Raw genomic sequence first — 25,491 nt, 5'->3', positions numbered from 1 at the left:
AATATCTGATGGAGCAAGCCGGCTTGCCTGAGACGGTTCCAGCGTGTTCGAATTCCAGGGGGAGCCCTCGGGGACTAGGGCGGCAAGTCCCGGCTCGCAGAAATGAGAAGCCAGTCCCAGGAGAGTGCGAGTCGCAGCGAGACCGGGTGCGCGCCCAGGCGCGTGCCCCGCCACGGCGCAGGGGGAGGGGAAGTCGCTGCAGCCACTCAGAGGCATGGTAGTGAAGCCTCCCAACAACTTTAACTGTCAATCAGACTTAATGGGGTATTAAAAAAAAAAAAAAAAAAAGGGAGGGGGCGCCCTTTCGGTGGGTCCACGCCGCTCCTGCCCTGTGAACGAAGGAATACGGCGGTGCAGACGAGGGCGTCCTATCCACGCGTGCTTCACAAACCGGCCCCGTCCAAGTTGGAAAGGACAAAAAGAAGGCAATAAATGCTAAGGGGGAGAGAAGGAGAGAGAGAGGAAGCCAGATCGAGCGGCAACTCCCAGCCCGGGCTGCAAGAGAAGGAGGCGGGAGCGGGAGAGAGCGGGCGCGCGCGAGGGCGAGCCGTGCACGGGAAGAAACTGACACCCGGACCCCCCACTTCTCTTGCACGGTGCTGGCAATCAGATCGCGTTTAAGCAATTTCCTGAGCCCAAGAATAGCAATGAGTTGGGAGACTTTGGCGGACTGAAATTGGGAGCTGCAACCACTCCCCAGGTTTTGTGTGTGTGTGTGTGTGGTGTTTTTTATTTGTTTATTTTTGTTTTGTTTTGATTTTTCCTTTTCTGGAGGGGGCGCTACAATTGGGAAACTGCTTTTTGTTTGTTTTTTTAATCTTGCACTTTGAAACCGCGGACTGTAGCAGTGTGCGCTCTTGTGGTTGGTGCTTTTCTTCTTTTTTTTCCCCCCCTTCCCTTGCCTTGCCTAAACTCCTCTGTCGGTCTGTAAACATTACCTGTGAATCGCCCAGCCGAAACGGCTGTTGAGGCAAGAAACTTCTTGTTAGAACTTCCCAACCCGGCCTCCCCTCTACCCCTCTCACGGTCCCAATCTTCTGAGACGCTTTTTCCCCCTCCGCCGGAGCAGAGTTTATACCACCACCACCACCACCACCACCCCCCTTTTCCTCGCCCAGTGCTTTGCATCTGGAAAGAGGAGGTCAGTTCAAGAGTGGCCAGGTGGGACGCCTCTCTTTTTCCTTATTTATTTATTATTTGGGGGTATTTTCTTCCTTCCTTCCTTTTTTTTTTTTTTTTTTTTTTAATTCCTGTTTTGCTTAGTCCGGGGAGTTTCGTCCACCGCCTCCTACCTCCTCCCCCTGTGCCCGGCTCCGCCGCGCGGAGGATGGTGTGGAAATGGCTGGGCGCGCTGGTAGTGTTCCCCCTGCAAATGATCTATCTGGTGACCAAAGCAGCCGTGGGACTGGTGTTGCCCCCCAAGCTTCGGGACCTGTCCCGGGAGTCAGTCCTCATCACCGGCGGTGGGAGAGGCATCGGGCGCCACCTCGCTCGGGAGTTCGCAGAGCGTGGCGCCAGAAAGGTACGCGACGTGGGGGCGGGGTGGCACTGCGACACCTGGAAGTGGGCGCTGAGGGTGAGGGGACTCTGGCGCTCGCGCGTGCCGGGGGGGGGGATTGTTGGGAGGGGAGGGTTCTCCCACCTGCTGCGGCTGCGGAAACCAGAGCCAACAAGCTGAGAGTCTCGGGCCACCCCTTGCATCACCAGGGACTGCTAAACTAGCCGGCGTCAACCTTTGTAAATTTCCCGGGCACCCGAGTCTTTTTTTTTTTTTTTTTTTTTTTGGCAAGTCCTGAGCTGATCGGCTCCCCTGAGATTGGTATTTGGCTGGCTATTTACCCCCATCCACCCCCAGACTTAGGACACCCACCCATCCTTCCTCCTGACTTCATCTCTAAGGTGTTGTGCCCCCCACCCTCCCCCTCTTTGCGGGCACCACGCTGAGCGCGGGGTGTGCGCGCCCCTGGGTAGAGCTGGAAACCCTGACTGCTAGGTTGCGCTTGGTATTTTGCTTGGCAACTCGCTGCCGAGTCCAAACCTGGGCGGCTGCAGCTCGGCAGGGACGTGAGAAGGGGTGCTCGGCTTGGGTTTGAAGAAGGAGTTGACTTGGATGGTCTAGCCCGCCGGAAAGACTGGGAGGCCCAGGTGTTTAAAATCCGGAAAGAGAAGTGCGGGGGCAGCCAGCGCTGATAAAGAGCCCTTGTCCTCACCTTGAACCTTGATCCTCTGGCCCACCTCAGCAGAGGGGATCCCCCACTGGATTAGGAGGTGGCACTATGCCCCCACTGTCCACTGTCTCTCGCAGTGTGGGTGGCTGCAGCTCCCTTTGCTCCCAGGTTTTGGAGACGTGCAGGAGAGTATTGGAGGGAGAGCCAGCTGTCACCCAATTTGAAACTGCAGACTCGGCTGACCCACCCAGTGGCAAGAGCAATGGAGAGGGATTTGAGACCGGCAGGCCGAGCTGTCTCCAGCCGGCCCGCGAAGACGAAGAACAAACTAGGGAATTAGTTTGAAATTTAAACTGTTGCTAAGGAGGGGGCAGGAGGACCAGGCAAGCCAGCTGATCTGACATGGAGCTGCATACCTTGGGGATTAGAGGAACTAAGCTCTGTGGAAAGCCAAACCTTCATGTAATTCCAGGTTGCTTTTGTTTTGTTAAATACTGCCCTGAGATTTACAATTCCTTCAGTGGCTGGGACTGAACTTTGGAGTCTGAACTGCCAGCCAAAGTTGATTGCCCATTAACTCTTCCCTGGCCGGGCTGTCCTAGCACAGCTGGGGCGGGGGTCGTCCAGCTGTCCAGGGATCCTGAATCTCCTTGGGTGGTTTGGACAGCTGCTTAACTTTGCCTTTAGAAGGGGGCGTTTTTAACCCCTGGACTCACTGAAGTAAAAGTTGTTCGCAGCAGTTTCTCTTGGGGAGGGTGTGTCCTCGTGGAAGGCAGAAAAGGGGACCCTCGTGGAAGGGATACTTGGTGACAGTTGCTTATGCTGACACTAGTTGGCTGTCTATGTCCCAGTCCATCTGAATCTCCCAGCTGGCCCTGGCCCTGCTGTTGGTTCCCTGTTCTTGTACTTGACTGCAGTAGCTTTATGAGGAAGGCTTTGTTAATCTGGAAAAACTTGACCGACTGTAAACAAATCCTAAAGTGAAGGAAAAGGCGCTTGGGGGGGGGGGTGCGGGGGCTAACAGTGCAGAGTGGATCAGACAGGTTCATACCCTGGAAGACACAACCCCACCTACCTTGGAAAGGACAAACTTTTCCAGGAAACAAGCCTAGGCTGATGAGAAGAAATAGGCCTTTAATTGGTGGCAGGGTCACCTGAAACAAAATCCAGGGAGGCCTGGGAAACTCCCAGTGCCATTCACTTGGCTGGCAGGATAACCCCTTCCCTCAGGGCTCCCTGGAATCGCAACTATCTGAAGTTCGTGGAGCCACTGCACTCAGCAAGCTTTTTCCAGCTATCCCATGGGAATGTGGACTTGGACCCTCTTGCCTGAGTGCATCTGGGGCCAGTGCATGGACCTTGGGACCATCCCCAGAGCCAGGAGTATTTAAGGCCCAGTGGGCTTGTCGACAGAAGGGCTGAGTGTTATGGGGGTGGGAGTTTGGTTGGGGACAGGTGTGAACTGGGTACTGGAGGTGGCCCAGGAGTCTGGGAGGCTAGCAAAGAGGTAGCCACCAGCAGCAGCAGCATTGGTGAAAGTAGAGTCTGACACTGGGAGTGCTCCCTGCCTGAATCTAGGAGAGATTCCCCCAGTGTGAAGGGCAGGAGGAGGCTTGCAGCCTTTTGCAAACAGTGAGCATGTCCAGGAGGGGGCGGGGCAACCCAGTTTCCCATAATGACCTTGAGTTAAGTTGGATTTACAATATTTGTAGACCGTGAGGAGCCTTAGTCTACAAAGCTGACCTAAATAAAGGGCTTCTTTAAAAAAAAAAAAAAGATTTATTTTGTGTGTGTGTGTGTGTGTGTGTGTGTGTGTGTGTGTGTGTGAGAGAGAGAGAGAGAGAGAGAGAGAGAGAGAGAGAGGTGCCTGTAAAAGCCAGAGGATGTCTGACCCCTAGAGCTTGATGTGGGTGCTCAGAACTGAACCCTGAACTTCTGCAAGATCACCAAATGCTCTTAACCTCTGAGCCATCTCTCCAACCACTAACAGTTTGTCTTAAAGGAAACACAGATGTCAAGAATCAAAAGTTCTTTATCAAGAAACAGCTCTCCCTACCTACAAGACACCAAGATGAGCAGAGACAGAAACAGTAACCGTTGTGGGTTCAAGGGGAAGTCCCTTGTTGGTTCATCCCCTGAGCTAAGCTGTCTTAAATTTTTGGTGCCTCCGTATTGCTCCCGACAAACAATCAAAACTCAGGCTCATCCTCAAGTTTGTCAGGGTTTTAATTAACATGGCCTCTTGATGGAAGCAAGAAAAGGTTTGTGAGGGGATTGTTTGGAAGTATTTGGGCACCCCAAATACTTTGGTTCAGTTAGATGCAAATATCCAGACCATGACTGGAGACTTAGAGAGGCGGGGACACTGGGCCCAGTATCCCCACTGAGGATCCAAGGTCATATTTCAGGAAGGCCATGTAAGAGGTAGCCTGGAGTTGCATCTGCCTCAGTATTTGTGCATTTACAGGGCATGTGGACATGAAGCAACCAGCCTGGGTCTGACCCTCAGGTTCATTTGTAAGTGCCACTTCCTCTCTGTGCCATCCTCCTCTCTCCCCGTGGCTGAGCTGACCCAAGCTTACCATCCCCTTGATTAAAGACCCGGTTCAAAGCTTGCCTATAGCATCAGGCAGATGGTGGCCCAGCTCTGGGCTGGTAGCAGGGGCAGAGGCTAGGTAGACATATACCACAGATTCCTGAAGACTCCCTGTCACAGCTAGATGTTACAGCAAAGGCAGAAATTAGTCATGGTAGCTTCCAGTGGCCTTTGTTGTGACTTAACCACACACCAGGTAGCTTAATGACAGGTGACTTGTGGACCTTGTCACCGATTGTCTTAGCCTCTCTGGCTAGTCATTAGATCTCACTAGGTGAAGAGACACTGCCTCTGCTTCCAGAACACTACATACCGACTTCCAAACACCTTCAGCTGCCCCCAGCTTGCTGCCTACCATGCCGTTTAAGAAAGCAGGCCCAGCTGTACTCATGAGAAGGTGGCCTTCTACCTAGGAAAGGGGTCTGGTTGTCACAATCCCAGTAAGTCGCTCCTAAAGCCGTGTTGCCACCAACAGAGCATTGCAGAGTTGATGGGTTTTCCCTTACAATTGGGAATTGTCAGGCTAGACATGAGAGATGGCTCAGCAGTTAAGAGCGCTCTTTGCTCTTCCAGGGGACCTGGGTTCGATTCCCAGCATCCACATGGCAGCTCACAGCTGTCTGTAACTGCAGTTTCAGGGGACCTGATGCCCTCTTCTGGCATCTGAGGGCACTGCTGCATGATACACATACAGTCAAAACACCCATACATACACACATAAACAAATCTCAAAGCAGGGAGGGGTGTCTGCCCACACATCACAGGAGAAGACAGCTCTCCTGGCATGCCCTCGCCAGGACCTTGGGTAGTTATGGCTTGCCATTGTCCAGGTTTCTCTCAACCTTCATTCTCAACTCTAATCTTATTGTACTGTGAGTCTCTGGAAGTGAGTGCCTTGGCTCCTGGTTCCTGGTGGTACTTGGAAGTGTCAGCCTGGCTGTGGTTGTCTGTGTTGACTGGTGGCATGAATGACTGAAGTCACACACATTATCATGGCCATGAGCATGACCGTCACTGTACACAACAGTCATCCCACACAGGGCTGTAACACTATGGGAGAGGGAAGTTGTGGCAACATCTGCTACGTGGTAACATACGTGACCACAGGGCCTTTTTGTGTCATTGTGTTGAGTGGCCTTGATGGTGTGGCTTGTGTACAAAATGAAGATGCATTGGGACCAGAGCCCTTTATTAGATGCCAGCTTTGAACTCCCAGTTTCACAACCAGAGTTTCTCTTTCTGGGCCAGCTAATCTCAGCCCCACCCAACTGTCTTCCCTCGGGGTCACAGAGAGGTCAGGCAAGAGCTGTTAAATCCTGGAGCCTGGTCTACAGAGGGCTCTGGAGGGGTGGGGGGTGTCTGGTGAGCACGAGTCAACAGGATGCAGGCAGGATGTGGATAACCCCACTTATTCAAAGAACCCTGTTGGGGTGTATTTAAATACAATGGGTGGGATGCTTGCCAAAGGGTCAGGGCCAGCAGCCATCAGGGTTCATCTTAAGCCAAACTTGGTGACCTGATTATTATTTCAGTGCTTGAGAGCTAAGGCAGTCAGATCAGGAGCTCAAGGCCAACCTCTGCTACATAGCAGAGTTCTTTTTTGTTTTGTTTTGTTGTTTTGGGGGGGGGGTATTTAGTGTGTGTGTGTGTGTGTGTATTCATTCTTGAGTGTATGTAAGTGCACCGTCTGTGTGCAGATACTCATTGAGGCCAGAAGAGGAGGACATCGCATCCCCTGAAGCTGAAATTCACGTGTGTGAACTTCCCAGCGTGGGTGCTGGGAACAGAATCCCAGTGCCAGGCAAGAGCACCAAGCACTCTTAACTGCTGAGTCATCTATCCAGACCCCATAGCAGGTTTGAGACCCTCTTTGGCTACCTGAAACTATTAACCACCCCCACCCCCCCAAAAAGGAATGGCCATCTGGTACAGCACCTCAGAGATGCTGTTAAAAGATTGCTTCTGGATTTTTAGGCCCAAAGTCTGGGTTCTGGCAGCCCTAGAAAGCCAGGGTAGTTCACCCTTTCTCAATACACCAATTAAACAAACAAGTGCTAGCAAGCCCATCTTTGGGGTACCAGTATGGGGTTGACCTTTTAAGTAAAGGGCCAAGGCTATAAATAAGTAAGTCCTGGGGAGAAACTGGGGAAAGCATAAATACCTCTCTGTATGTCACAAGATGAGTCCTCACCCCCTCCTGCCAAATCTGAGGCCACCAAGTTAGAATCTCATGCTGAGAAATGATCTGTGACCTTTGAACCTACAGGGTGGAGGGAAATCTTGGGAGACTTCTGGAGGGAGGTGATTGCCAAGGGGAATGCAGTAAAGCCCCACCTCATCCTAGATGGTGTGTTGTGGGAGTCCAGCAGAATCTTTGTGTCCAGGGTAAACATTAGAATGAAATAGTTGTTTTCCCTGTCTCTAGGGTAGACACCAGAATGAATAGTTGTTTTCTAGAAGGGCTTAGACCTTGGAGGAATGACTGTGGAAAACAGTGGCTGTTTTCCGTCATCTATAGAGTTGTTTTTTCTGAAGGAGCTTTACAGCCTTTGTATGGCTTTGGTCACAAGACAGTCCTGGCACACCTGGAGCTCTTGTAGTAGTAGGTAAGCAGTGGAGACCCCATGGAAGAAGCTACATCATGGAGTCTTCAATTGCCTTTCCACTTTCTATATAGTAGCATCTCCCAGGATCACTTGCAGCTGTGGGTGGAGGTGGGGCAGGGCAGGAAGAAGTTCCAAGTGAGGGTTCTGCTACCCTCCCCTACTCCACCCACTGGAGAATGTCATCGGCTCCCTTACTATTACCGTAGACCAGGCAACCACTGTATTGGTCTACTTTAGTTGCCATGGCTACTGTGCCAAGGTATTTCCCCCTCCAAGATGGAATCATGTTATGCTCAGAGAAAAATACACCACACAACAGGCACCCAGCCCAGGAGAACATGATTGGCCATGCCAGCCCCAAAGCCAAGACCTGACAGGGGCAGGCAGGGTCACCTGCCAAGTCTCCTAAGTGTTGATAGTGGCTCACTAGCCAGAGCACCTAGTGCTGTGAGACCCGGGCTGCTAGGAACCAGTTCTCCATAATAGCGATCTTAGTGGAGGACCTCCAAGGAACTTGCTGTGTGACCCTGGGCAAATGACTGTACCTCTGGTCATTGGTTCCCTCATCTGACAAATGGAAGTGTAAAGATTCAACCAAAAACTCATTTAAAGCTCTAGCTGTTTGTGAAAGCTTTTCCAAAAAGTGAGTGCCCATCCATGAGGACAGTAGAAGCCAAGAAGGGGGACAGGGACACTCACAGCCACAGCCCTGCACTTTGTTCTTACTGGAATACAGGTGGCACCAACCACAAGGCATATGACCTGCCTGGGCCTGGGCCTGGGCCTGGGCCTGAACTTTGGCCTGCGACTCCTCCAGGACAGGATTCTGCCCGGGCCACAGAAGCTATGGGCCAATCTTAGCCTTTGACCTTGATCCTGGCCCATTCAGGCCATAAACCATGCTGGTGTCACGAACGGTGACAATAGCCAGTTTCTTCCTGGGCAGGGACTGGTCCAGTGAAGACTCTGTGGAGGCTGCAGGCTAGAGAGACCTGAACCCGGCTTCCCTCCATTAGTCACTCACTGCTCAAGGCTGGACTGTGGAAAGCCTAGAGTCCTGGGTTACCATGACAACTCCCTAAACTAGCTGCTGCTTGACAAGTCTGTACATCTAAATCCTCCAGGAAGAAGGAGACCTGGGCAGGCCCTGGCTTTCCTTGCTGACCAGGTGTCCTTGGGTGACCAGGTGTCTAGCACAGTGTGTGGCAGTTCTTAAATGACTGTTGTCTGAAAAGACACAGGGCCCACACATCTTCGCTACTGAAAACTAGTGTTTACTAAGAACTTTTCTAGTCATTTCACACATAGCAAGGCCACTTTCTCCACATAGTAACCTGTGCTAGTAACTTTTCTCATCTCGGTGACAAATACTGGCAAAAAGCAGCTTAAGGGAGGGAGGGTTTGTCCTGGCTCACAGTTGAGGAGTTACATACAGTCCATGGTGGCCGGAGCATGAGTAGCTGATCCCATTTCTGCAGTCAGGAAGCAGAGAGTGAATTCCAGTGCTCAATTTCACCTCTCCATTTCATTTAGGCCCTTTGATTGATTATCTTAGACCCAACCTGCATTCAGGGTGGACCTCCCCAGTTAGCCTAACCTAGATAATGCCTTGAAGCATACCCAGATATGAGTCTACTAGGTGATTCTAGACCCTCTCAAACTGACAGTGACTGTTAACCATAACCCCTTCCAGTGGGGCTACCATTGCCATCCTCTCCTGGCAACCAAGACTCTAAAAACAGGCAACCTGAAGTCACCAGCTATGGGCCAGGGAGATGAGTTCATGGGTAAAGTACTTGCCACACAAGCATGAGTTAGCCCCAGTACCCATGTGAAAAGCTGACTGCATCAGCACACACCCGCAATCCCAACACTGAGAGACAAAGACTGAATTACAGAGACCGGCAGTCCCTGGGGTTTGCTGGCCAGACAACCCAGCCTACTTGGTGAGCTCCAGGCCAGTGAGAGACCCTGACTCAAAGAAAAGAAAATGAAGTGGAGATTGATTGGAGAAGACAACCAACACTAACCTCTGGGCTCCACATGCAGCTAGCTGCTCAGATGCACACTCCTAGACACACACACATAGACCCCAAATCACAGCTCCTGAAAGACCCAGTATGTCTGCCCTAATAGCGCCTCCCTCTGCTGCCTCTCAGTTCAGGGTGGAAGGGACCCTGCTGACAGCCTGCTGGGAAGGAGCATAGTGTGTGTGTCTAACAGCCAACAGCAGTGCCAGCGAGCCTGGTGGAGTTCTGGAGGTGTCCTGACGACACTGGGGGGGGGGGGTCTGGGGCCAGGAACTTCAGACCCATGCTCACACAGCAATCAATGCCCAGCTCAGTCACCTCACGGGGCTGCTTCATAAGCTGCCCTGCCTTTAGGCAGACTTCTCTGCCATGAGGCTACTCACACTGCCCTTTAGTCATCTTCCCTAGAAACTGCCAGAAGATCCAGGCCCACTGGTGTCAGCCTGTCCTCCTCATATAGCCCAGTAGGGCATTTATCAGGTCACTGTGTGCAAAAAGGATGGAAGGGACTTCTAGCAGTTGAGAGGAAACCTCTCCATTCGCCAGAGTTAGTAGTTCAAAGGGACAGAATGAACAGCCACCAAAGTGTTTCCAGTGGCCATCAAGGGAACCTCCTGTGCAAATTTTGTAGACAATTTAAAGCCACTGTGATAGGTGAGGAGATGAAAGCCTTTGCTAGGTAGATGTCTGAGGGCCTTTTTGTAGGTGTGAGAGATCTAGTCTTCCTCCTGCAGCATCGGGCCCTTGAACAGGCAGTTCTGAGTTGGCCCAGGCAGGCTTCCCCAGCCGCTGTTCTCTTACAGCCCCTACTGTCTATCACCCAGGGCCTATAGCCAGTTGCTTGTCACAGCTGCACTGCAGGGGTCAGTGTGACCACAGAGGGCAGCTTCACCTTCACATGGGGACATGGTGCTGCCAGACACACCCACGTGGGCCTAGTCACCTCCCATGGCCTCAACTAGCAAAGACTAGCAGTCTGCCCTGGACTGTCACAGCCCCTTCCCTATGAATACACAGCAGAGTGGGAAGGGACCTTAGGGACAGCAAGGCACAGGTTCTGCATGGGCTGGAGACTGCCCTCCAGGGGTTTGCAACTCCTCGGCTGGCACAATTGTCTTGCATCGTGTGTGTGTGTGTGTGTGTGTGTGTGTGTGTGTGTGTGTGTGTGTGTATGTGTGTGTGTGGTCCATGCAATTCTGAAGGAACAGGTGTAATGAAACAATACAGATTTTTAAGCTCAGGGGTCAGAAACAACAAAGTTGGAAGGTTGGCTCTTCTGTTTGCGTACTGTGTTGCCCGGGGCAGGTTGCTAAACCTCTCTGGTGCTCTCTTTCCTTCTTTGCTAAATGGAATTAAGCAAGATAACCATGTACAGTTCAGAGCACAAGGTGAAGGATCAGTAAGTGTTGGCCACGGTGGCGAGTGAGGCTACGGGCCATAGTCTCTAAGGCAGAAACAGTTTAGTTCCTTTGAGCTTTGAGCGGATGCTGATAGGTTGCCACGAGTTGCTATATTGTTGATTTTGTTGGGGATTCATGATCAGTGCTCTCCATCCGAGCTTCCATGGCCACACTGCTGGTGGCCACAAATTCAGTGCCTTCACAACAGCGCACACTGTCTCAAAAAGGGTTCCAGGGTCAGAAGCGCAGCCCAGCCCAGATCTCAGCTAGACTGAATGCAAGTGTCAGGACTGTGTTCTTTCTGGAAGCTGCTTCCTTCCTCTTCCCAGCCTCCTCAGGCTGCTGCAGTCCCTGGTTATGACCCCTGTCCAGATGCTTCCTCAATTCCAGAACCCTTGTACCCCCCTCTCTCTCTCCCTCCCTCCCTCCCTCCCCCCTACCTTAGCCATCAGGTTCTTCTGCCTCCCCATCCATTCATCAGGGGATAGAACCCAGAATCCACACATCATACATACTCCACCACCTCTCGGCCCCAGCCCTTCCTTTGCCTGCTTTTAAACTTTATTCTCCCTTTAACTATGTGTATGCAAAGAGGATACATGCACGTGAATGCAGGGTGTGTGGAGGCAAAGAGGGCGTCAGGTCCCCTGGAGCTGGGGTGACAGGTGACTGTGAGCCACTCTGTGGGTGCAAAGGACTTTAGCGAGAGCAGTCTGAGCTCCTAATCATGCCGCTGTCTCTCCAGACCTCCTTGCCTGCTCTAAAGCCACCCTGTGACTGTGTGTGCTAGCTTGACCAATCCAGGACAGTCCATCTGAAAACCAAAGGGTCCACACGTTCACTTCCCCCAGGCTTCTTCACTTCACCCCTTTCCCAAGGAAAGCAGCATGTTCTGAGGTGACCCCATTGGGGCCTGATATCCTGTGAGTCACTCCCCAGTCCCTGAGCAGGTCTTAGTGTTCTTATCTGTGAAATGGTGTGCTTGCTCCAGCCTCCCAATGACTTTGGGAGAGCTGCCTAAAGCTTGGGCTGTCTATCCGGCCCCCTTGTCTCTCACTCTGAATCTGTTCCAGAAGCCACACACAGAGTCTCTAGGGCCAGAAGAGTTCACAGTCCCAGCAGGCAGCAGTGTTATGATCAAGCTTGAGGGGGACCTTGCGTGGGGGACCTGGGCAGATTCCACGGCAGGTGAGGTTGCCCAAGGCGGAGGGACAAACACGCCAGGCAGACAGAGCTTAGAAAGGGAAGCCGGGGAGATAGAGACACAGAGACAGAGAGTGGCAAAGAGAAGGTGGGGGAAGAGGGAAGGAGAGCTGGAAAAGAGAATGTAAGTGGGTGGGGGGGTCTTTCTTTTAAAGGGGTCCTTTGCACCTGTGCAGACTGTGCAACTATGGAGCCCTGGGCTGACCAGGGTACTGCCTGAGTGCATTCTGCCAGGTGACAGGGGCAGGCCAGCACGATGCCTGAATCCTTACAAGCAGGGCCATGTTGTGGACTCACTGGAGAAGTGGGTGTTAACTGTGTCCTGCTGAGCCATAGACTGGAAGGAAGGACACCTGGGACTCTCTGAGGACACTGGGGGGTGGGGTGGGGGGCGCCACTCAAGTGTGGAAAGGACCAAGCATCTTGCTCTGCTGCCTGTGTGACACCTTAGTGCCATGGGGGCTCTGGTGGTGCCGGAAGGTGGCTGCCATCTTTGACCCCACTGTTCAGAAAATACTTTCCTGAGTCCAAGTGGGACAAACGGAAGAGTTAGATACAGCAGCAGAAGGAAACGTGTCTGGGAAAGAACACACAGGAGGGGATGGGCTGGCCAGAACAGAAGTGCCAGGGGAAGGCGAGGAAAGGCAGGGACTGAACCACTCATCTAGTGGCTGTACATGGAGTTTGGACTTGACTGGGAAAACACCAGGGAGCCATGGAAGGCTTCCTGCAGAAATGCATGACAACAGGCTAAAGGATGGTGAAGGGAGTCTGATCTTCCCACCAGCATTCTCTGAAAGTGGAGGGATTGCAGCGCCTTCAGTGGAAGGGTACTTGTGTAGGGCTGGTCCCCCAGAAAAGCCCTGCCCTTCCTGACAGCTGTGCTCCCACCATCCTGCTTCCTGCAGGATGCGCTGACCCAGCCACTTCCTGCTGCGCTGCACCACTTCCTGTCGCATTCCCCAGCCCTGCATGCCCAGGTCCCCACTCTGACAGCCCACCAGCAGACAACTGGAAGGTCAACTCCATGGCATGTGTCCTGCGTCCTCTCAGAGATTAAATGGCTCCCAGCAAACAACCTGCACACCGCCTCTTTAAGGTTTCCCTTTGGAAGTCGGTCAATAAAGTGCTTAACGAGCTAAGCCTCCCTGGGAACCAGCAGCCCTGGTGTGTTACCAGACATGTTTTGTGACCTCTGAATTACACCACGCTGAGGAGAGGAGGAGTGGCCATAGGGGAATTCATCTTTCTAAACTGCAGCTGAGTTCTTACCTCTGCTGTGCCACCTGCCGGGGCCAGGGCAACTCACCCACATCCAGGGTGTAATCTCAATAGGCATGCCTCTAGGGTCTTGGCGCCCATATCTAAAGTGATTCAGAGCCAGCGGGATTCTCAACAGATAAAGACAACTGATGCATGAACTTGGTGACCTGAGTTCAATCCCCAGAACCCGCATCAAGGTAGGAGAGAACCAGTTCCACAAAGCTGTCCTCTGCCTTCCACACATGGACAGCACACATGCCCCTACACACACTATCCACACATACACACAATAATACTAATTTCTTTGAGAAATTACGATGGAAGGCTCAGTGGTTTGGAATGCTTGCTGCTCTTGCAGAGGGCCCAGGTTCAGTTCCCAGCACCCACGTGATTTTAGAGTCTTCTGGCACCAGACATGCACACACACACACACACACACACACACACACACACACACACACACTACTCATGCACATAAAATAAAAACAAATCTAAAAGGATATTTTATGTGTATGTGTGCCCTTATTCTCTGACCCATCCCCCAGCCTGCATCTTAGATTTGAGTGGCAGATCTGTGTTTCCTGCTCCCCAGGATGGGCGGAAGGCTCATGGGTCACCCACAGCATTGAGTATTGTTGACACATGGCCCCTGTGAGAGCTAGGTTGGCTCCCTGGGTGTGACAGGCCATCCCACTCAGCCCTCCACTTGGTTTCCCTCTCCAGGTCTCCATGGTTAAATTCTTCATGATGGTTTGGCCAAAGGCCTTCTCATTTTGTGGCTGCTCCTAGTGGTAATCAGCAGCTTTATCATTGCTGACAAAAATGGCAACATGATGTCATCCATCACTCATATGCTCACCAGGTGCCCTATGACCCAAAACGCCTGAATTCTCTGCAGGGGGTGGGGGAGGGGCCAGCACTTCCTAACTGTTGTCATTCCACATAGTGACCAGGTGTTAGAAAGACAATAGAGCTGGACATTTGAAGGGGAGGGATGCAAAGACCATGTCAACCAGAAGAGAAGACTGTGCCTCGCCATATTCCAGGGGTGATCGGTGATCGTTATTGGGGTTTGTGGGACTGGGGGATAGCCTGGTGGACGCAGTGCTTGCTGTGCAAGCATAAGGACTTTGGGTTCAGACACCCATGTAAAAGCCATGGATGCTGAGGGCACATGTAACCCCAGTACTGGGAAGAGACAGGGGGATCCCAGGATCCTGATGGCCAGCCAGCCTAGCCAGAACTGTGACATCCATGTTCAGTGACAAGACTTTGTCTCATAAAAAAAATAATAAATAAATAAATAAATAAATAAATAAATAAGCTGGAGAACCACAGAACACATTCCAGTGCCAACCTCTGCCCCCACCCCTACCCCCAAGGACCTGGCGTCACTCCAAGGCTCTCTGCCCTCCACAAGGCAGATGTGAGTTCCGTTACCCACCAGGGAAGTCAGTGTAAGGGAAGTCAGTTCCTGAGGCCCAGAGAACTGCTTATCTCTGAGAGGCCAAAACCCCACTTCTCCTTGTAAACTAGAAGCCAAGTTTGAGGGCCATAATGCCCTGGGCTCTCTGTGGCTCCAGGTTGTCCCCAGGCAGGTCCAGCCTCTCTGGCTACTTAGCAGCCTGCCTTCTCCAGAGAGCATTTTCTTGCACTTTTGACCTTCCCCAGTACAAAAAAGCCAGCTGGAAATGGTGGAGTCCAGAGACCCCAAGTGACCCATCCAGCCACATAGCAAATCCACTCCTAAGTAGATTCCTGGGGGCCCTGACCAGACAGCTTCCCACCCCAAGGGCAGCATGGCCAAGAAGCTGCAGCCAGGGAGACCTCTGCACTAAGCAGTCTGGCAGGGGACAGCAGACACCATCCCTTTTGGCGTATCGTTATTCCTGGAGAATACTCCGCCTGTCTCCATGAACTTTTGTAAAGTCCAGAGTCACTGTGGACACCGAGAGCCACAGCAGACACTTACCAACCCACTGGACAAAGACCAGAGCAGACCCAAACCCTGCCCCCCGAGTTTGGAGGTCCCTTGAGGGAGGTGCCGGTCCGGGATTCCCCTGCATCCCTACAGAGGAAACTGACTGCATCCAACTGTGGTGGAAGCTGCCAGTCCTGGAGGTGCTCCATAGGAGGCAAGCCCTCCAGCTGGGTGGGTGCCGGTGGCTGAGGTGGGTGGGTGGCGCATGGTTCATCCAGCGGCCAGCAGGCTGGCTGTGTGTTGCAATGTCTGGTGGCTTTTGCAGCATCAGCTGGGCTGCCCTCTCTCAAGAGCAAGGAGCAAACATGTGGCTGGAGCAAGCCTGCGTGTCTCTAACAGGCCATGTGGCCTGAGGCTGCTTGGCACCTTGCAGCCCATATGCAGCTCTGGGTTCAGCTGCCAGTCAGCAGCACCCACGGCCTCAGTGTGTTTGCTTACTGCCAGATGGGTCATAGAGGAAGAACCCGAGGTCTGAGGGGCCAAGGGCTGTACCCCTTTTCTAACCCCTTGCCATCTGAGCCCAGCACCCCTTTCCTGTCTCCCCTTTCTTCCTATGTGACTTGAGACTCCACCCCAGTCCCCTACTCACCTCCTACCCCTCCTGTGCCTCCACTCAGGACCCCCCCAGGCCCCTTACCCCTCTACCACCCCACCCCTGCTTGAGCCCAGGATCCTAACCCCAGCGTCCTGTTCACACCTTACTTTATTCCCACATGCTCCCACGATCCCGACACCAGCTCCCTACTCCTCAGCCCTGACCTTATATTCAGCCAGGATCCCCCACCTCACCTCTATCTGCACTTTGGACTCCAACCCCAGGTTTCTACTAAGCCATTGTATCCCTGTCCCTCCTCTCCCCACCCAGCCTGGGACCCTAATCCCTCCCTCACCAATCAGTCCAGCTCCCGCCCTGCATCTGCTCCTCCTTCACCAGCACACCCCCACCCCTGCTCACAGAAAAACTTCCTGGAGCCTCCTGTCAGCCCAGTGGTCTGTGAGCTGTGCGTGGCCACTGCCTCTGTCATGTGAGCCTGCTGGCCAGCCTTGCTCCATCCACATAGAGCACACAGAGCCGTAGCAGCAGCGTGGTCATTGTCAGGCACCGGGGACAGGGGCCACTCTATTATTTGAATCTGTGTTTACAACCTAAATGGGTAGCTGGCCAGCACCTCCCTCCCTTCTGCTTCACCAGTGCTGGGCTTTCAGAAACTGAAGGAGCCTGGGAACTGACTTGGTCAAGATCTTTCTTTTCCCAGATACCCAGACCTAACAAAGCCCACTTTCCTGAGTGCAAGAGGCCTGGGGCTCTGGATGGCAGCTTTTTTTTTATTTTTTTATTAGAAAATTATTTTACATGTCAATCCCAGGTCCCTCTTCTCTCCTCCTCCCCTGCCCCCCCCCAACTAACACCCTACCTATCCCATACCCTTTCTGCTCCCCAGGGAGGGTGAGGCCTTCTAGAGGGGGGTCTTCAAAGTCTGTCATATTCTTTGGGATAGGGCCCAGGCCAACCCCCTTGTGTCTAGGCTCAGGGAGTATCCCTCCATGTGGGATGGGCTCCCAAAGTCCATTCCTATGCTAGGGATAAGTACTGATTCACTATAAGAGGCCCCATAGATTTCCGAGGTCTCCTCATTGACACCCACATTCAGGGGATCTGGATCAGTCCCATACTGGTTTCCCAGCTCTCAGTCTGGAGACCAAGAGCTCTCCCTTGTTCAGGTCAGCCGTTTCTGTGGGTTTCACCAGCCTGGTCTGGACCCCTTTGCTCATCACGCCTCCTTCTCTGCAACTGGATTTCAGTTCAGTTCAAGGTTTAGCTGTGGGTGTCTGCTTCTACTTCCACCTGCTGCTGGATGAAGACTATATGATGGCATATGAATTAGTCATCAATCTCATTATCAGGGGAGGGCATTTAAGGTAGCCTCTCCTCTGTTGCTTAGATTGTTAGTTGGTGTCATCTTTGTAGCTCTCCAGACATTTCCCTAGTGCCTGATTTCTCTGTAAACCTAAAATGTCTCCCTCTATTATATTATCTCTTATCTTGCTCTCTTCTGTTCTCCCCCCAACTCACGGATGGCAGCTTTCTTTCTGTGCCTTCTCCTGACAGCCTACAGCCAGCCCTGCAAGCCTCCTAGACCCCTCTTCTCCTCCACTCCTTCCCAAGCGCCCCATCACCTGAATGTACCACAGTCCCCACTAGTTCTACCCGACCTGGGTCCTCAATTCCCCTTCTGGGACTCCAAACTTGTTCCAACATCCAAACCAGAGGCCGTCATGTCCCTGTTTGTTCAACCACCCCCAAACCCCACACTATCGCACTCAAAGTAGAATTCATTGTCCTCTGGTTGGCATCTGCTGCTGTTCAGCTCTGACACACTGGGCATCACACCCCTTCCCACTTGGGCCTGTGCATGCGAGCATTTAGCTGCTCTGTTTGCCCACCCCTCCCCCACCCCATACATCTGCCTGGCTCCCTCCTTCGAGTCCCCTTAGGTCTCCACTGAAATATTACCTTATTCCAGCAGCCTGCCCACTCCAGTGCCACTCCTAGCCACCATCTTTCTCCATCCTGGGAGGCTCTGTGTTTCTCTTGGGACACTTCCAGCCGCCCCTTCTTTGCATGGTCATCTGGAGCTTCTGTTTTGTTTTGAGAGGGTTGTAGTACACATTCATGCATGTGTGTCGGCATGCTCGCCTGTGTGAGCGAGCGTGTGCCTGTGTGCATCACTCTCCCACTTATGTATTGAAGCGGGGTCTCTCACTGAACCCTGGGTTTGCTGTTTGGGCTAGTCTCACAGACAATGTACTTCTGGGGCTCAGTCTCTGCCTCCCGTGCTGGGATAAGAGGGTGGTCCCCATGTGACTCCGGGGATCCAAAATCTGGTCTTCATTCTTACCTGGCAAGCACTTTAAGACACACTGGCCTTCTGTTCCACAAGGTCCAACTGGAGGAACTGAAACAGGGGTCACAGGACTTCAGCCAGGAACTGTAGCCTGTGTCTTGCCCTTTGCGGCTTGCCCTTTGCTGTCTGTGGTGGTAACTGATATTTATGGAAAGAAGCAAGGGCCCTTGTTTGAGCTAGAGAGAGCAGCTGACTCAGAAACAATGTAAGAATCGCACCAGAGTAGGGGTGGGGTTGGAAGTGGGGAGACACCCCCCCCCCCGGTCAGGTCTCACTTGATTCTGAGCAAGGCTAAACACCGCCTCTTGGCAGGTAGCAGTTTTAGGGTCCCTAGAGAGATCCATTGTGGAGAGATAGGAGTGTCTGTCTCAAAGAGAAGACAGGAGTCGGTAAATAAGGCAGGGATTGGGTGTTAGAGCAAGTGTTGGTCAGTTGGTGCTGACTCCCTGAAGGCCTCGTGGGTATACGCTGGAGCAGTCATGAGGAGGCAGGATGCCCTTCAAGGACAGAGAGCCAAAAGCCACATTGAGGTAGGCAGAAGGGGACCAAATGATTGCTCAAGTGGAAGCTAATACGTCCTGAGAGGGTTGGCAAATAGCAAACTCAGCCATTGCAAAATTTTGCTTAATGAGCTATGGAATCCAGTGGCAAAGTCCTGCTTCTATTCTAGAAAGATCTCTGTCTGACCTGAAGCAGAGGCAAAGTGGGAGAGGATCCGTTGGGGCCATGGCCACGGTCTGCTTGAGAAGAGGGGGCAGCTGGGCCTAGAGGAGCTGAATTCAGGGCATGGATGAAGGTGGGGGTTGTAATGAGTTCACTAGACCCAAGATAAACGATAAATGGGTGAATGCCGCAGCCTTTCTCTGTCCTTCAGATCCAATCCACAGCCCAATAGACAGAGCTGAGAGAGAGGGTCCCGCTACCCTGTGCTACCCTGCCTTCCGCACCTGAAGTCCCGCCCAAAGGGGTGTGGCCACTAACACAAATACACTGGCAAGGCTAGAGGCGGCTACACATGGATGGCATGGATGGGAGGGCTGGGTGCAGAGTGAGAGAAAAGAACCTACTGGCAGCAGGAGGCATCTCTGGGAAGGATGGAGGAGGCATCTACAAACAGCAGGGTGGCCGAGTGGTCTGGAGACTGAGACCACAGGCTCCGTGGCTTTCCCGCCTCAGTGTCACACGGGGTCTCTGGGGCTTGTCTATTGAATGGGGATAGCAGGACCCACCTATGGCAGCCACAAGAAGAGATCACCAGCTAAGTAACATATAGCTACAGGTCTTAGCCTGGTGTGGTGGCACAAGCTGAGGCAGGTGGATTGCCAAGTTTAAGGCCAGCCTGAGCTACAGAGTAAGACCTTGTCTCAGGGAAAATAAATAAAACAGACAAAAAAAAAACCAAAAAAAAAACAAAACAGATATATTCTGTCACAGTTCTGGGCCCTACTCCCCCAACAGATTCCTCTGTTTAACCCTTTCATCTCTAATAAGGACTTGGGATCCACCCTGGTTCATAATAGTGTCTCCTTGGGGGCCTTGACTGGGCTGTATCTGCAAAGAAGGCCACAGTTGCAAGCACTGGCTGTCAGGACTTGGACATGAGTCCATGAGGTCGCACACCCTCCCACTCATCCAGTTCCTGGGCTGTTGTGAGGATTTAATCTAAGGTTCCTAAGATAGGAGCATGCACAAAACAAGAACCCAAGAAGCAGTGGCTTGTCGCCTCCCTCCCACTCACGTGAGGATCACAGATGGCCCTGGCTGGTGCCATCCTTCTTCCTACTTGCTTTTCCTATGCTACCACCAATAGGAGCACATGACTTGCTGACCCTTTTGGTCCAGCCTGCAGGACCCGGGCATCTTCACAGCAGGTGAGGATTATCACTCTTGCCCACTCAGTAGTCACCTGGCCAGCGGGGGCAGGAGCCACACACATTCAGGTCCATGCTGGCCCTCCTCCCCTGGGAGGCCATCCAGACAGGCACGTGGGTGCTGTAATACCCGGACACGTTGCTTAGTGATAGCTGTGCAGTGAGCAGGCATAAGGATCCCTTTGTTCTCCAAGGCAGTTAGTGGCCAAGGACACAGGTTTGAGAATCAGGTCGAGTATGAGTAAATTGTGTGAGCCTTCCCCTCTGTGGCTCAGTTTCCTCATGTGGCAATGTCTGTGGACCCTTTCCTAGAGTTATCAGAGCCACAGGACACATGTCAGAGCTCTTGGTCATTATGCTGACTCCTTGAAGGGCCAAGCTCCGGGATAGTGGCACCTGGCCTGAAGGAAGTCACTGCCCAGTTCCAGGTTGCCATGAGGGACTTGTAGGTAGGCTTTGTCACCTCTGGCCTGGAGTTGGCCATGGAATTCCTAATAAACCTGAGACCATTAGTATTGTCAAATACATACTGCTATTATTGTCACTAACATAGCAAACAGAAACAGATGGCCCTTCTCATAAAAGATCCTACCACCTAGGAGATGGCTCCATCAGCAAAATGCTGATGTTTTGGACTGTGTTTCCATAAGGTTATGAGCTCAAATCCCTGGAACCTGGGTAAAAAGCTAGGCCCAGCATCGCAAATCTGGAACCCTAGTCCTGGGGACATAGAGAGATATGATCTCTGGGGTTTGCTGGCCAGGTAGTGTTTCTGAAATCGATGAGGTACAGATTCTGTGAGAGCCCTTTGTCACGGGGGTTGGAGGGCATTGGAGGAAGATAGCCACGTCTCTCTCTCTCTCTCACACACACACACACACACACACCCTGCAGAACCAGAGCTGTCCATGGTGGCGCTGAGAAGATGGTCACAGTATGCTGAATGTAGTAGCTGCTCCTCCAGGCCTGTCCTCTGAGTGTGGACTGGATCAGGTAGCCTTGGGGAGTGACTGGGGAGGTGGCACTCAGCAGGTTTGTGGTCATCACTTTGAATGGTTGTTTTTGGAAAGAAGGGGGCCTCTTGTCCTAACCAGGGTGACGGGACAGCGCTGGCAGTGGATGAGAATGGGGCAGCCACCTAGGGCTTGTCACTAGGAAAAGGGCCTCCTAACAGCCAGTTGGGTGCTGGAGTGTCAAGCCTGTTGCTGTTTGAACCAGTCTTTGTAGAGACAACAGTTCTGGAAGCTGAATTTAAGTGACAGACACTACTGTGGATACCTGAGGCAGGCAGAACATGTCTTTCAAAGACTCCTCCCTCTTAACAGCCCCAGAGTCTCCTCCCTAGAACTCCCAGAAACTCCCAGAGTCCAGCTTAAAAACCTAGCCTCCTAGGGAAATCTGCCCACCAAGGTCCTGCAGCTGATCCTGCAGATGGGCAGTTTGGACCCTGGTCTCTGCCTGCCTGGCCTGTGGCTGTAGCTGAAGGATGTCTTTCAAGTCAGGGGAAATGAGACAGAGACCACTAAGGTTCTGGAGTTCTGACCCGAGCAAGGCTGTGTCTAAGGGAAGCAAACCAGAGTGCCCCGGGTGGGGGCTTTGGGTCACCGTCATCCTCAACACCTCCATTTGTGGGCCTGGCAAATCTACAAAAAGAGGGCTCTATGGCTGTCGTGTTGTTGATAATAACCCCAGCTGGTCCAAAATGAGCTCCCTGGTGATCCTGCTTCACTTCCAAGCAGGCACTCAAACTTCAACTCATAGAGGTTCCTAGGGACCCCAAGCTCACGGTGACAGAGCAGAGGGACTTAACCCAGACTGGCTCCAGAGCTAGGTTCCACTGTGTTCAGGGGAGGGTTTCCTCTCTTTAGAAATACCTTTGGATTGAGTATGGGGTGTAGTTCAGTTGGTTGAGGGCCTGCCTAGGCTGCATGAAGCCCAGGGTTTGGTTCCCCAGTACTGCATAAAACCAGCATGCTGACACATGCCTGTAATCCTGGCACAAGGGGGATGGAAGCAGGAGGATCAGAAGTTCAAGGTCACCCTCAGCTCCATACTGGATCTGAGGCCTGGATGGGATACATGAAACCCTGTCTCAAAAAAACAAACAAACAAACAAACAAAAACAAAAACAAAGTAGGTAGCCAGATGTGGTGACACACACCTGTTATCTCAGAACCTGGGAGGTGCAGACAGGAAGAGCTGGAATTCAAGATCACCCTCAGTCACCTAGAGTTCAAGGACAACCTAGGCTGTATGAGACCCAATCAGAAAAAAAAAAAAAGAAAAGAAAATACCCAGGAATGTAAAGGGTATTTTTGAGACGGGCAGCCATGAACTCATGGTCCTTCTGCCTCAGCCTCCGTTGATCCTATTACAGGTATGTGCCACTGCACCTCGCATCTTTAGCTTTGAGAGTGTGCTCTGTTTCCAGGCCTGTAACACAAGCTACCTAGAAGGCTGACATAGAAGAGTCACATGGTCAAGGCCTGCCTGGGCTATAGAGTCAACTCAAGGTCAGCCTGGCCAACATTTGACCCTGTCTCAAAGTAAAATGTTTTTTTGAAAAGTGGTGGGGCTTGGAGGATTATAGCTCACTGGTAGAATGCTTACTTAGCATGTGCAGAATCTAGAGTTCAATCCCTGGTACCACAAAAAATAAATACAAAGTACCGTGTCCATGTCTCAGAAACTACAGGCACTCCCCCAGAGCTGCGCCCATCTCCTTCTATTCAGGACCGCCCTAGCTTTGACTGTAGGATAGACTGAAACTCCTGTGCTCATGCTCATCCAGACATTAGCATGTCTCTTAATAAGCGTCCTCCTACCGCCTGTCTGCTCTGCTTTGAGTGGAGGCAAGCCGCACCCGTTCTGAACCTCCCTCACCCAGTCTGCTGCCCTGCCCACCATCCTTGGAGTCTCTGTTGGGCATTTTCCTTCTGTCTGCACAGCCAACATTACCAGTCTGACTCTAAGCCACAGGGCCCATGGGCCCTGAAGTCACTGCCCAAGGGCCTGCTTACATGACCCACCCCACCCCCACCACACACACAGCCCATCTCTAGGATATCCCCCCTGGTCGGAAAGGCAAGGCTGAGTAGGAAGGGTTACCAGTGCCCTAGGTTCAGCGGATTTCTAGATGGACCAGTGCCATGTGACTGGGGCAGCTGAGCCTGGCTGGTGCAGGATTCACAAGATGAATAAGAGTCCCTGAGGGATCTGAGCCAAGGCAAAGGGCTTCCAAATGGTCGACAAACTCTTCTATCTGCCAGCGGAAACACAAAACAAGGGCTAGCCTTAGTAGGGAGGAGCAGGGGTTCTGAGTCATATGGCTGTGTAGACAGGAGCGTCTAGGCAAGTCTATCTGCCTGAGACTCTCATACTGTGGGGAGTAGCATATCCACCCACAAGGTGTAAGAATGGAAGAGGCCAATCCATATGCTCGGTGCAGGGCCTGACCCATGGCGAGGACTCTAATATTAGCCATTGGCCAGTGTTGTAGGAAGGGTGGAAGGGACAGCCAGAGAGGCTTTGGAACTGAAGGGGACATTCAGACCGTGCTCTGCAGGATGAATAGGAGTTTGCAAAGAGCCTTCCTGTTTTAAAGAATAATGGTGAGAGACGACAAATAAGCCATTTTGGAGGCCCTGAGTGGAGGCCCTGGACAGGTATTGGTAGGGCTGAGGCTAGGCAGGGGTTACTGATGCTGAGTTGCCGTGGGGAAGTTTATGTTACATCTTCCGTTTTGCTTCTGTTCTTATTGTTACCTGTGTTGCTTTGAGACAGGGTCCTACTGTGTAGCCCAGGTTGGCCTTGAACTGGGATTACAGGTGTGTACCATCACACCTAACTTCTGGATTTTTGTTGTTGTTGTTGTTGTTGATTTTTACGTGGGGTAGGGGGGAGGGTGACACAGACCATGTTAGGAAGTCAAAGGACAACTTGAAGGAGTCCGTTGTCTGCTTCCACCATGTGAGTCCTCGAGATCGAACTCAGGTTGTCAGACTTGGTGGCCAGCACCTTTACCAGCTGAGCCCTCTCACCAGCCTCTGGTTTCTAAGATCGGAAGTCACCTTAGTTCGTTAGCGATTTTCCCCATAAACAGATGTCAAGAACTGAGTAGCAACCAAGCACGACCCTTCCCTCTGGGGTCCCCCCAAAGTCACTTGCTCCTTGACCTGCTGAGGTGTCAGGAGTGGGCTTTTCTGGGTTATTCCTTGCTGCTCCCCTTTTGTTTGTGCCCTGAACCCTGAACTTCTTTCCTGGCCATAACATACCAGTTTCTCGAGTGACTATAGAGTGTGTCAAGGGTGATGTGTGGTTTGCCTGCCCTTCCTCCCCAGTGAAATCCCAGCAGAGTGAGCCTGCAAGATATTCAGTGGGCACCCTGAGCCCCCTTGGGGCCTTGGGAGGGGACATACACAGTGGTTTTGGTTTTGGTCTTTCATTTCAGTAGTACTGGGGAATTGAACTTAGGATGGAGAATAGCAGTTGTCACTGGCCGCCCGTGCTTGCAGCCAGACAATACTGATGCTCAAATGTGAGCTCTGTCACTCAGTGTATGGCCTCAGACAAGGTGCTTAGCCTCTGTGAGCTACAGCTCCCTCTTCTATGAATAGTCACAGTATGGCTAGCTCCCAGATCCCCTAGGTACCTTTGCTTATTCTTTACCCTCTTACCCTCACTTGTGAGTGACACTTCCTCGATCCCTCAGCCTTCCTTACTGGGATGGACTCCTGAGGTGGGAACTGCTTAACCCATGCTGCCACGCCTCAAGGCTGTACCAGCAGAGAGCAGACGCTGGGTTAAGATCCCACCTCCATCTCCCACCAGGTGTGGCTTTGGACACCTGATGTAATTCATTAAGCCTCAGGTCCCCAGGACAGAAAGTGGCTGATGGAAGTCTCTAACCAAGAGATGAGAAGGGCTTCTGCTGCTGAGACCAGCAGATGCCAGTAAGGCAAAACAGGGCAGGCCCTCGCTGACAGTCCACACCCGGGGCCAAGGCCCTTTCTCTCCTCCTCCTGCTCACCTGCAGTGGGAAGGGGACAAAAAGAACCACTGTCTCACCTCACAGAAGACTGGAGGCCAAGAGATGTAGAGAACCCAGTCCTGACTTCATAAGCTTAGGCTAGCCTGACCCTGCCAGCTGGTCAGCCAGGGGATTGAGAGGAGACTGGACCTCTTTCCAGGACTGTTCCTCCCCCAGGGCCCTACCCACTCTCCCTCAAACCTCACCTCTCCCTGACACCTTTGTCTCGCATCTGGTCTTGGACAGGACCTGTCAACACTTGTGGTTACCCAGAGGACTGAGGCAGAGCCACTGGGGCAGACATCCTGTATGCAGGGCACCTCACAGGGACACAGATTCCCTGAGAGCCAGCAGGACTCCAGGAGAAGCCTGTCGCTAGAGCAGCTTCACCCAGGTAGTCATGTGCCTTCAAGCCCTCTCCCATACCGCATTGGAGCC

At 52.4% G+C, this 25,491-nt stretch overlaps 1 protein-coding gene across 2 annotated transcripts in view; it reads left to right on the top strand.

The window, feature by feature from the left end:
* The first annotated feature begins 277 nt into the window (after positions 1-277).
* Dhrs3 (dehydrogenase/reductase 3) overlaps positions 278-25,491 on the top strand; it is a 37,441-nt gene continuing 12,227 nt past the window's right edge. Inside the window, exon 1 of one of the 2 annotated variants that reach the window (XM_027398149.2) lies at positions 278-1,522. In XM_027398149.2, the coding sequence (XP_027253950.1) occupies positions 1,328-1,522 (195 nt within the window). In that variant the 5' untranslated portion in view covers positions 278-1,327. The remainder of the gene's footprint in view (positions 1,523-25,491) is intronic. The other variant, XM_027398150.2, reaches the window with a different exon arrangement.

This window comes from Cricetulus griseus, chromosome 2, assembly GCF_003668045.3.
Source record: "Cricetulus griseus strain 17A/GY chromosome 2, alternate assembly CriGri-PICRH-1.0, whole genome shotgun sequence".
Classification (NCBI taxonomy): Eukaryota; Metazoa; Chordata; class Mammalia; order Rodentia; family Cricetidae; genus Cricetulus; species Cricetulus griseus.
Note: the sequence above shows the minus strand (reverse complement) of the source record. Positions and strands in the feature narration are given on the sequence as shown.